Below are 12,161 nucleotides of genomic sequence, written 5' to 3' on the forward strand. Positions count from 1 at the left end.
GTCTCTTCTCCACAGTAATGTGATACCCCCTCCCCCGCACACACAGTAATCTCCTGTGTAAGGTTACCTACCCTAGGGGGATATGATATCCTATTTCTGGGGTCCCCCACTAAGGTTGCCCCCCCCCCCCCCCGAGATCTCACGCTTCCTAAGTTTACATCTCCCTTCTCTGTTCTTACAAACCCCACCACCACCGTGTTAATGATGTGTTGATATTCACTCTCTTACGGGTGACTGACGTCTTATCTTCAGTTATGTGAGACATCCCCCCCACCCCCGAGGCCTCCACCCGCGGTGATCCCCTATCCTGCCCCCCCACGGGCCTCTCCACCGCTCCCCATCCCCATCCCCGCCCCCTTCATCACACCGCCCCCCCCCCCCCACTCCGTCTAGCGCCTCGTGCCCGCGCTCGGTGCACGCGCCTCTCCGGACGTGAAGGCACGCGGCCGCGGATGCAGAGGGGGGGCCTGGCCGGGGCGCTGGCGGGGGCTCTTCTCACCGGATGGGGCCGCGGGGGGGTCCGGACCATGGCCCTACCCCCCCTCAGGCTCCTGCTCCTTGTGGGGGCGCTGCAGCTGCCCCCGCCCGGGGAGAGCAAGTACGTGAGGGGCAACATCAGCACCAGGGAGGTGAGTGATTGGGGGGGGGGGGTGCAACATCAGCGCTAGGGAGGTGAGTGATGGGGGGGGCAACATCAGCGCCAGGAAGGTGAGTGATGGGGGGCAACATCAGCTCCAGGGAGGTGAGTGATGGGGGTGGGGTTGGGGGGGCAAAATGAGCACCAGGGAGGTGAGTGATGGGGGGGGGGCAATATGAGCACCAGGGAGGTGAGTGATGGGATGGGGGACATGAGCACCAGGGAGGTGAGTGATGGGGGTGGGGGGGCAACATGAGCACCAGGGAGGTGAGTGATGGGGGGGCAACATGAGCACCAGGGAGGTGAGTGATGGGGGTGGGGGGGCAATATGAGCACCAGGGAGGTGAGTGATGGGATGGGGGACATGAGCACCAGGGAGGTGAGTGAAGGGGGGCCAACATCAGCTCCAGGGAGGTGAGTGATGGGGGTGGGGTTGGGGGGGCAAAATGAGCACCAGGGAGGTGAGTGATGGGGGGGGGGCAATATGAGCACCAGGGAGGTGAGTGATGGGATGGGGGACATGAGCACCAGGGAGGTGAGTGATGGGGGTGGGGGGGCAACATGAGCACCAGGGAGGTGAGTGATGGGGGGGCAACATGAGCACCAGGGATGTGAGTGATGGGGGTGGGGGGGTAATATGAGCACCAGGGAGGTGAGTGATGGGATGGGGGACATGAGCACCAGGGAGGTGAGTGATGGGGGGGCAACATCAGCACCAGGGAGGTGAGTGATGGGGGGGCAACAGAGAGGTGAGTGATGCGGGGGGCAACATCAGCGCCAGGGAGGTGAGTGATGGGGGGGGGGCAACATCAGCACCAGGGAGGTGAGTGATGGGGGGGGGGCAACATCAGCGCCGGGGAGGTGAGTGATGGGGGGGGGCAGGGAGGTGGGTGATGAGGGGGACAACATCAGCGCCAGGGAGGTGAGTAATGGCGGGGGGGGGGGGCGTTTTAGCACCAGGGAGGTGAGTGATGGTGGGGGGCGAGGGGGGGTTCAGCACTAGGGAAGTGAGTGATGGGGCGGGGGCAACATCAGCACCAGGGAGGTGAATTATGGGGGGGGGTGTTATCTGCAACAGGGAGGTGAGTGGGGGGATATCTGCACCAGGGAGGTGAGTGACGGGGGAGGGATGGGGGCTGCTGCAGTGACATGAGCAGTGACGGGGGGGGGGGGGGTCAGAGTGCACCTGGACTGAGCTGCTATTCTCTAGCCGTCATTAGTATTTGACAGTGCACCATGCATCCTTGGAAGAGTCTGTCTGCCTTTAGGAATCCTGTTCACTGCTGCGGGCCTTCTTGGGGGGGAGAGACGCTCTGCCTCACTCTTTGCACCTTGAAATAGTGTGTCCAAGTTGCGCCCCCCCCCCCAGTCAGGGAATCCTGCTCTTGTAAGGAGTAACGTCAGTCATCCCACAAGTCACCCTAATCATGGCTCTGACGTCGTGTGTGTGTGTATAGTGGTATAGGTTTTCTGTATGGACGCCCTTTTCGGGTCTTTTAGGGTGGGGGGGGGGGGGGGGTACAGATTGTATGGCCGGCTATAACTCTGGAGGTGTTTGTAATGTTCGGTGCATCTTGGGGGCCTCGGCTGGTGCTGGTGATACTGGGCACAGGCTTCATTGGTTCCTTGTCAAACGTTGCGTGAGATGTGACGTGTGCAGTCTGAAGTGTTATGACACAGGCAGCATGCTCGACCTTTAACCTTTACAGCAGCTGTTAAAGCCCATAGGTCTTTGATGGAAGTTGGTGTCTCAGTTTTGAAGCCTGTGCACAGGTGTGTTGTTACCCCAGATCACCAGAGCAGGCCAGGGTGCTGGTGGTCGTTACCACCTCTGACACACCCCCTGGGGGTAGCTGATTTCCTCTGGCACAGTCCTGTTACACCCTTCTTTGTTTGCTGTCGTTGTGTACATATTTGTAATTTTGTTACGTTACACATGATGATTACCTTCTGGGTGGCCGGTTGTCAACAGAGCAGGCCTTTAAGCGGGGTTGTTCTGACACGGCGTTAAAGCCAGTAGGCAGGCTCACAGATTACTGCTGTAGGCAGGGGCTTTGGTGTCCTTGGCTTCTTCTGACAAACCCTGTGGGAAGATCATTTCCACTTTGATAATCCTTGTTATGCCTTTTAGTGGGGGTTGTATATTGTTTTTCCAACTGCATTTTTTGTATTCCTAATCTTATTACTGTATGCCTTATGGATGCCTGACGCAAGCCTGATGCATGCCTTATGGATGTCTGATGGATGCCTTATGGACGCCTGGCGGATGCCTCATGCATGCCTGGCGGATGCCTGATGGATGCCTGACGCATGCATGATGCATGTCTGACAGTTGCCTGACGGATGCCTGCCTGACAGATGCCTTATGGATGCCGAAGCATGCCTGATGCATGTCTGACGGATGCCTGATGGTTACCTGACGGATGCCTGATGGTTCCCTGGTGAATGCCTGGTGGATGCCTGACGCATGCCTGATAGTTCCCTGATGGATGCCTGACGGATGCCTGACGCATGCCTGCCTGACGGATGCCTGATGGATGCCGAACGCATGCCTAATGCATGTCTGACGGATGCCTGATGGTTCCCTGATGGATGCCTGACAGATGCCTGATGGTGGCCTTGTGGTAAAGTTTATGTTTTGTAGAGAGGTCCTGAGTTGGCGGTGTGGCGAGCCAATGATGAAGGCTGTAGGGAGGTTGGCTGAAGTGGTCGGACCCACTGCACTATGCTGCATGCTGCAGTGGATGGAAGTAAAACGCAGATGCCACGATCACAGACCAGTGAATGAACAGAGTTTGCTGTTAACCTTGATAAGTGAGCATATTCTACATACAATTTTAGTAAAATCAAAAAGTCTTGGATAACACCAGAACTAAAAATTTTAGTAAAATAAAAAGGTCTTGCATAATGGCAGGATCTAAAAAGGGGCATGATGGCACAGATGATGACACTGGTGTTGGTGTAGATGGCACAGGTGAAACCACGAGCATTGGCCTGGATGTAGTCACAATTGTTGGCACAGGTGAAGTTACATGTGTTGGCACAGGTGGTGCTGGCACAGGTGAAGTAATAAAGTGTTGGCACAGGTGAAGTCATATGCATTGGCACAGGTGAAGACGAGCATTATCACAAGTGAAGTCACACGTGTTGGCACAAATGATGGCAGAGGTATTTGAACAGGTGGTGCTGGCACCGCTGTTAGCACAGGTGAAGTCTCAAGTGTTGGCACAGATGATGGCACGGACATTTGCACAGATGATGCTGGCACAGGCATTGGCACAGGTGAAGTCACAAGCGCTGGTACAGATGAAGTCATAAGTATTGGCACAGGTGAAGTCACAAGCTCTGGCACAGACAAAGTCGTAAGTATTGGCACAGGTGAAGTCACACGTGTTGGCACAGGTGAAGTCATATGTGTTATTACAGGTGAACTCACACCTGTTGGCACAGGTGAAGTTATAAGTATTGGCACAAGTGAAGTCATACGTCTTGGCACAGCTGAAGTCATAATAATTGGCACAGGTGAAGTCACACGTGTTGGCACAGGTGAAGTCATAAGTGTTGGCACAGGTGAAGTCATAAGTATTGGCACAGGTGAAGTCACACGTGTTGGCACAGGTGAAGTCATAAGTATTGGCACAGGTGAAGTCATACGTATTGGCACAAGTGAAGTCATAAGTATTGGCACAGGTGAAGTCATATGTGTTGTTACAGGTGAACTCACACGTGTTGGCACATGTCACAGGTGTAGTCACACATGTTGGCGCAGGTGAAGTCACACGTGTTGGCACAGGTGAAGTCATAAGTATTGGCTCAGGTGTAGTCACATGTGTTGGCACAGGTGAAGTCACACGTGTTGGCACAGGTGAAGTCATAAGTATTGGCACAGGTGTAGTCACACGTGTTGGCACAGGTGAAGTCATAAGTATTGGTACAGGTGAAGTCACACATGTTGGCACAGGTGAAGTCATAAGTATTGGCACAGGTGAAGTCACACATCTTGGCACAGGTGAAGTCATAAGTATTAGCACAGGTGAAGTCATAAGTATTGGCACAGGTGAAGTTACACGTGTTGGCACAAGTGAAGTCACATGTATTGGCACAGGTGAAGTGATAGGTATTGGCACAGGCGAAGTCACAAATGCTGGTAATGGTGAAGTCATAAGCACTGGCAGAGGGGAAGTCACACGTGTTGGCACAGGTTAAGTCATAAGCATTGGCAGAGGTGAAGTCACACGTGTTGGCACAGGTGAAGTCACAAGTGTTGGCACAGGTGAAGACACAAGTGTTGGCACGGGTGAAGTCACACGTGGTGGCAGAGACGTTTGCACAGGTGACAGCAGTTGGCACAGGCGTTGGGACAGCTGTTGGCACGGGCGGAGGGTTAGCTAATATCCCAATCTTTAAATGTTCATACTTATCTTTCCACTTGAGGAGTTGTGGGCTTTGAAGCAGGACACCCTAGGGCTGGAGGGAGAGCTCCCCACTGTTGGTTTTAAACATTAATGCCTTGGTGCTCGCCAGGATGAGCAGCTCAGCCCTCTGCCTCAGAAGCAGGGGTGGTCTGTTGAAAGCATCACTCACTCCTACAGCTTGTCATGTCAGTGCTTCTCTTCTCACCGCTCCTTCCCGGTGCCACCTACACCTGCAGGCCTTCCATCGCCTCCTCCTTCTGCGGCTGTCCTTGGCAACCACATATCAGAACAAGCATTGGCAATGGCAACAGATCTGGCTTACGAATCAAAGTGAATTTTGTGACATCGATGGGTTTAGGCACTGATTATATAATCAGACATGTACTCTGTCACTCATGTTTGCAGTGAAGCCTTCATTCATCCATCCATGGGCTCACTCTTGCATTCATCCTCTGACACAACTGCAATAAATCACACACAGACTCAGCAATAGGTGCACAATAAATTAAAACATACAAGTAGAAAAATGAAAACATGCACTAAACATAACGGCGGGTGTCTGTCTGGCAGCAGTAATTACATAGTCTATGGTTGTTTTTAAAGTTCCAGGTGGCCGCCATGTTTAGAACCAACGTGTTGGCCATGCGGGATGCGGCCCGCTGCAGACGAACTGCGCGTTAGCCCTGCCCGGAGAGCTGTAGTATCCTCCTAGGAAATACTAAAGTAGAAAGAGAAGAAGCAAAGAAATCAAAGGGAACTATAAAAGGAGAAAATGTCAATCTAAAGGACTCGCCATCTGAAGTGCACTCATTGCCAGGTGGGTGTGCCGTCATTCACTGGGCAGCAGAGCCAGTGACTGATACGGACTGGACCGTGATGCTGTGCAGTAGGCTGTATGGATGGAAGCCGAGTGCAAATGCCACTCGGACAGACCAATAGCAGAACAGGTTACCCAAAGGCTCTCTGGGTGCCTATATTAATCTATATTTAGGTATTTGGATACATGTAGTATTTAATGTTTATCTTTATTACAAGAGCCTGGCTGACAGCTAAAAAGAGATTCTAGAAGAATTGTTTCAGTGTAAATCTCCTCTTCTCCTCTTAAAGGCTGCAGCCAACAACAAAATCCCTCCCTACAAAGTTAATCTATGACACTTTTTGTAACAAAACGCAAACATCCAAGCTTCCATACAGAGAAATAACAATCGACCCTAAAACACCTATTGACTTTAACATATTTGTCATGATCAATACCCCAAGCCTACTGCCCTTATAAAAACTTTTGATAATAAACAGATTAGACCTATGGCATCGGAAGTATGTTCCTAGTGAAACAATCAGAGCCCTGTCTGTTATCATCGGTTTGTCACCATAAGTAACCGAGGCCTCCTGTATTGAGTTTATGCTTTCCATAAGGCAACCACTAGGCATTAATTCATAAAATGACATTGCATACAAAGTTGGCAAAGAAAATATTCTCTCTCCTAAGGAAGCCTAGCAAGCATTCTTACAGTGCAAAACTTCTGAACCAACGGACTGTCGAAGGGAGTAACCAGCACCTAAACTCTCGCTTACGACAGTAATCCGTAAGATTCCATGTAGCATAATACCTATCTGTAGCCTTTAATACAGAGTCGGAACAATCTACCCTTAAATGTCTACTGACTTTAAATATGCTTTTCACAATCAATATGTCAGGTCTACTGCCTTTATCATAACTTTTCATTATAAACAATCAGGCCTGTAACTTTTATCATTCACTTGTCACTGTAAGGAACCCAAACCTACTGTGTTGGTCATAAGTCTTCCCACAAGCCAACCATCAGGTATACTGTGATGAAATTACAAATATCCCAAACATGTTGTTCTGAAAACAATATAAAATCCCTACGAACAGAGCCTAATCAGGATTACCAAGGTACACATAGTCCATCTCCGGGGGTCACCAGCACACCTCCACACTTGCCCTCTAAGGCAATCTGTGATATTCTATATTACACCATGCCTGCCTAGGGGGTTAAACACAGAGTAACAACAGCCCACCCTTAAAAGCCGAGTGCCTTTAACACATGCCTTTCACAACAGGTAAATAAGGCCTTCTTGTTTTCTCATAACTTTTCATTATAAACAGATCACCCCTAAGGAATCTAAGTCTTCCAATCAAACTGATAAGGCGTCTAACTTTTACCAATGGCGTGACACTATATACAACAGACCTACTGAAGTGTGCGTAAAATGGCAACCATCAACCACATGTTGATAAAATTACAAATATATATATATATACAATTACAGTTGGCAAAACCATATACAGCCCCTTTCAGTAGGACCTAACAAGAATCAGCACAGTCAAATTCTACTCCCAGAGTTTGTCAGACTAGGTGACCAACATCAAACTCCCTGCCTACTAAAGTAATCTGTGAGACTACATGTAGCCCAATACTGTTCTACCTCCTGCTATATATTGTGACAACAGTCCATTGTTAGAGGTCTATTCGTGTTGCCATGTGTACAATAAAGCCCCTGTTATTGCTCCTTGACCTATTTATGGCTTCCTTTATAATGCCCTTGGGGTAGTAGCAGGCTTCGAACTTTGTGGTAAAAAAAGCCGGGTGTTCATCGTACACATTGATATTGGTACAGTTACATCTAATTCTCAAAAATCACCCAAAGGGTAGGTTTTCTCTTAGGCCCTGGGGATGGTAATTATCAAATAGAAGGAGGCTACTTTTGGTATAGCAACACCACAACTTAATGTGGTCTTTGTATGAATTGTCTTGAGGAGGGTCTAAAATAAAAGGTACATGGGTTCTTGGCTACCAGAAAGTCCACCTCATTTGTGGTAATCCAGCCCAGAGTGAGGGCCTCCACAACCATGTTCTGGATGGTCATTCGGAGTCTTGGGGTTCGGCCTTCTGAAAGGATTTCATAACTCTTGGCGTCTGAGATTAGTCTCAGACACTCCGTGTAGTACGCGGTCCAGCCCATGACCATGGTACCCCATGCTTTATCGGTGGTCTGATGATGAAACCCCAGGCTGATTGTCCCAATTCAGTATATGCTATTTTTGTCACACGATATGTCTCAGGTGATGTAGTGACCCTCCACCTCCCTCTATAATAGACTCTGTTTTGAAACTTTCATTAGTGCGTTCAGTATGCAGGGGGCCCTACTCCATCCACTCCTGTGGTTTGTTAATACATTTTATCTATGATCCATTATAGAATAATCGCATTTGCAAAATAATTTGCGTCTCTGACTGTCTGGCTACTAAGGTTGTTTTGTTGTTATTTTTAGTTGTTACCCTTGGAATAATTTAACTAATGCACTTGATGCTTGATTAATTTGCATCCGTGGAACCATTGCTAATTTTTGCATGTAACCACCCTTGTTCCACTAGGAGCTGTGGGGTGTTTCTTATTACTACTGGTAGATATAGGGTGCTACAGTGCCTCTAGGGATATGCCAACCGGATGAAGGGTTTGAGAAATGACCACCAATGAGAATAACCTCCTTTGGCCAACTTGCTGTTCCATCAAAGCTCCTGGTCGACCAGGAACCCAAGCTGCAACTTGTCTTTCTGGAGTGAGCCATAAACTGACCTCGGCCAATTAAAGTCTTGCCTGGCAGATTACTTCATGGGCCGAACACCAAGACTCTGGACTGGAAGCATTTAGGGCGTGATTATGATATTGGCGGATGGAATACTCCCTCGCAGACGTGACAGATATTCCGTTCATAGTATTACAATATCCATAGGATATAATGGAATTGTAACCCCGCCCACCAAGATCGTAATCAGACGTAAGCCACATCCTTTCCGATTGGTTGCATTTCTGGTCACTTCGTCATTAGAACAAGCTGTTTTACTGCTACAAAGGCATGTGGCAACAAACTAACACAGTCCATCAAACTAAATAATGCCCATATGGAACGGTATCATAATATCGTAGTCAGATTATCGGTGGATTCTAATTATCGTTTATCAAAATGTCCGTTAATTGGAGATAACATAGAAAATCTTAACCCAATGGAATGCTATTTCTGTAAGCGATATGTAGAACACAATAACTATTTGAGACAATACTTTGTTTACGATATTCCGACATACAAACCAGCAAACAAGTACGTTAAAGACCAGCTGTGGTAAGGCTGAACCTTATGGAATCCTGCATTCCATCGTTCCGAACGTGGACTAACAGGGGAGGCCTTATTCACCATTATAAACCCCTCCAAAAGAAGGATATAAATTCAAAGTGACATCCTGGCTCCCCATGCGAGCAAGTGGTTTCACCAGAGTAAGTGGCCCACTGTGTTGAACGCAGCGGTGGACGGTTCAAGAAGGATAGTAGAAGCTGGGTTTCCTCCTAATCCATGTTAGTTCCCATATCTTTGATGAGACCTACTGTAGTGTCGTGTGAGTTGTTAATGACGGAAGCCTTTTGGGTCCTGATGGACTGCGTAGAACTGTGACGTAAGTGTTAGAGCGTGGTGAAGTGCATGCAGGTTTGGAATGCTGAGTCCGTGGGTACGCGCAGGTGAATAAAGACGTGATACCCGGCTCCGTGTGTGGCGTAGTCATTGGCAGGTATCCAGGCTGGGAAAGACGCTACACAGACAAGCTTCAATCCCATCCCAGTCCATAGGGGTAGGGTTATTATAGGAAAGTCCAGGTGGATGCGGGCATCGAAGCCGTGCACTCCACGGCAGTGCCTTTTGGGATGGTGTGATCAAAGCTTCCTGGTTGCCGGTGTCGAAGGTAAACACGCCAGCAGGAAGCAGGAGTTTTAAAACTGGGGTGTTCTGGATTCAGGGGATGCTTGTAAATAGTGGGATCATCGCTGTCACCTTAAGCCTCACAAAGCAGCAGAAATGCCTGCATCCACCAGGATGCAGCTGGGTTTTATGTGCTGGGCTGAACTGTGAAACCTGCAGCCCAGATTTACCAAGATTTCATGCCACGCATGCGGCATCCCATTTTGCTGTGCTGTGTTGTGTGAAAGGGAGTGCCAGATCTACAAACATTGGCGTGTTGCTGATGCCATGCCCTGCGCTGATGCACAAACAGGCTGCTTTGTAGGACGCAGAGCCTCGCTCCTGGTACAGACGGTGCGCTGCCCAGCACAGGCTTAGGACTGGATGCGTACCCTTCCGGTGCAAACTCTGATGCATAAACACATGCAGGCGGTTCAAGGCGCTGGATGTGTGCAGCGCACTACAGCGCCTCGTGTGGGCTAAGAAGCCCTTGAGAGCCTCTGACTACAGACTGAAGGTCACGCCCGGACAGTTCTAGTAGTGATACCTGGGGGTGCTCATCTGGGTGAGTGGGCCAAAGATGCCACGGTGTGACCGGATGCCTTGCACCCCACCCTGCTGTGGTCTCTGGGAGGCCAACATCTCTCAGTGGATGATGGGCGCAGGGCCTTGCTTCTGGGCAGGCGCTGATTGCTAGAAGCATTTGAATGAGATACTGTCGTTTTCCACTAGCGCCCCAGTACTGTGAGTAATACGAGTACTGGAGTGAGGCTCTGTCGTTTAGCCCTAGCGCCCCAGTACTGTGAGTAATACGAGTACTCGAGTGAGTCTCTGTTGTTTAGCGCTAGTGCCCCAGTACCATGAGTAATACAAATACTCGGGTGAGACACTGTCATTTAGCGCTAGAGCCCTAGTACTGTGATTAACACAAGTACACAGGCGAGTCTCTTTTGTTTAGTGCTAGCCCCCAGTACTGTGAGTAAGACAAGTACTCGGGTGAGTCTCTGTTGTTTAGCGCTAGTGCCCCTGTGCCATGAGTAATACAAGTACTTGGTGAGATGCTGTTGTTTAGTGCTAGCCCCCCAGTACTGTGAGTAATACAAGTACTTGGGTGAGTCTCTGTTGTTTAGCACTAGTACCCCAGTACCATGAGTAATACAAGTACTCAAGTGAGTCTCTGTCATTTAGCCCTAGTGCCCCAGTACTGTGAGTAATACAAGTACTTGGTGAGATGCTGTTGTTTACCGCTAGAGCCCCAGTACCATGAGAAATACAAGTACTCGGGTGAGATGCTGTCATTTAGCGCTAGAGCCCTAGTACTGTGAGTAATACAAGTACTTGGGTGAGTCTCTGTTGTTTAGTGCTAGTTGCCCCAGTACCATGAGTAATACAAGTACTCAAGTGAGTCTCTGTCATTTAGCCCTAGTGCCCCAGTATTGTGAGTAAATGCAAGTATTCGAGTGAGTCGCTGCAGTTTAGCTCTAGTGCCCCAGTACTGTGAGTTAATACAACCACTTGAGTGAGTCTCTGTTGTTTAGCACTCATGCCACACTACTGTGAGTAATACAAGTACTCAGGTGAGTCGCTGTCATTCAGCACTAGTGCCCCAGTACTGTGAGTAATACAAGAACTTGAGTGAGGCACTGTCATTTAGTGCTAGTGCCCTAGTACTGTGAGTTAATGCAAGTACTCAGGTGAGTCACTGTCGTTTAGCTCTAGTGCCCCAGTATGGTGAGTCATACAAGTACTCAGGTGAGTCGCTGTTGGTTAGCTCTACTGCACCAGTATACAGTATAATACAAGAACTTGAGTGAGTCGCTGTAGTTTAGCTCTAGTGCCCCAGTACTGTGAGTCATACAAGTACTCGGGTGAGACGCTGTTGTTTAGCGCTAGTGCCCCAGTACCATGAGTAATACAAATACTCGGGTGAGACACTGTCATTTAGCGCTAGTGCCCCAGTACTGTGAGTAATACAAATACTCGAGTGAGTCCATGTTGTTTATCCCTAGTGCCACAGTACTGTGAGCAATACAAGTACTCAGTGAGTCTCTGTCATTTAGCGCTAGTGCCCCACTTCTGTGAGTAATACAAGTACTCAAGTGAGTCTTTGTTGGTTAGCGCTAATATCCCAGTACTGTGAGTAATACAAATACTCGAGTGAGTCCATGTTGTTTATCCCTAGTGCCACAGTACTGTGAGCAATACACTTACTCGGGTGAGTCGCTGTAGTTTAGCTCTACTGCCCCAGTACTGTGTGTCATACAAGTATTCAGGTAAGACGCTGTCGTTTAGCGTTAGTGCGCTAGTACGGTGAGTAAATACAAGTACTCAGGTGAGTCGCTGTCATTTAGCTC

At 49.1% G+C, this 12,161-nt stretch overlaps 1 protein-coding gene across 1 annotated transcript in view; it reads left to right on the forward strand.

Annotated features, from left to right (window-relative positions):
• The first annotated feature begins 239 nt into the window (after nucleotides 1–239).
• TMEM145 (transmembrane protein 145) overlaps nucleotides 240–12,161 on the forward strand; it is a 167,797-nt gene continuing 155,875 nt past the window's right edge. The window contains exon 1 of the mRNA XM_069201402.1: nucleotides 240–629. Coding sequence (XP_069057503.1) covers nucleotides 453–629 — 177 coding nt within the window. The 5' untranslated portion in view covers nucleotides 240–452. The remainder of the gene's footprint in view (nucleotides 630–12,161) is intronic.

Source organism: Pleurodeles waltl, chromosome 7, assembly GCF_031143425.1.
Source record: "Pleurodeles waltl isolate 20211129_DDA chromosome 7, aPleWal1.hap1.20221129, whole genome shotgun sequence".
Taxonomy (NCBI): Eukaryota; Metazoa; Chordata; class Amphibia; order Caudata; family Salamandridae; genus Pleurodeles; species Pleurodeles waltl.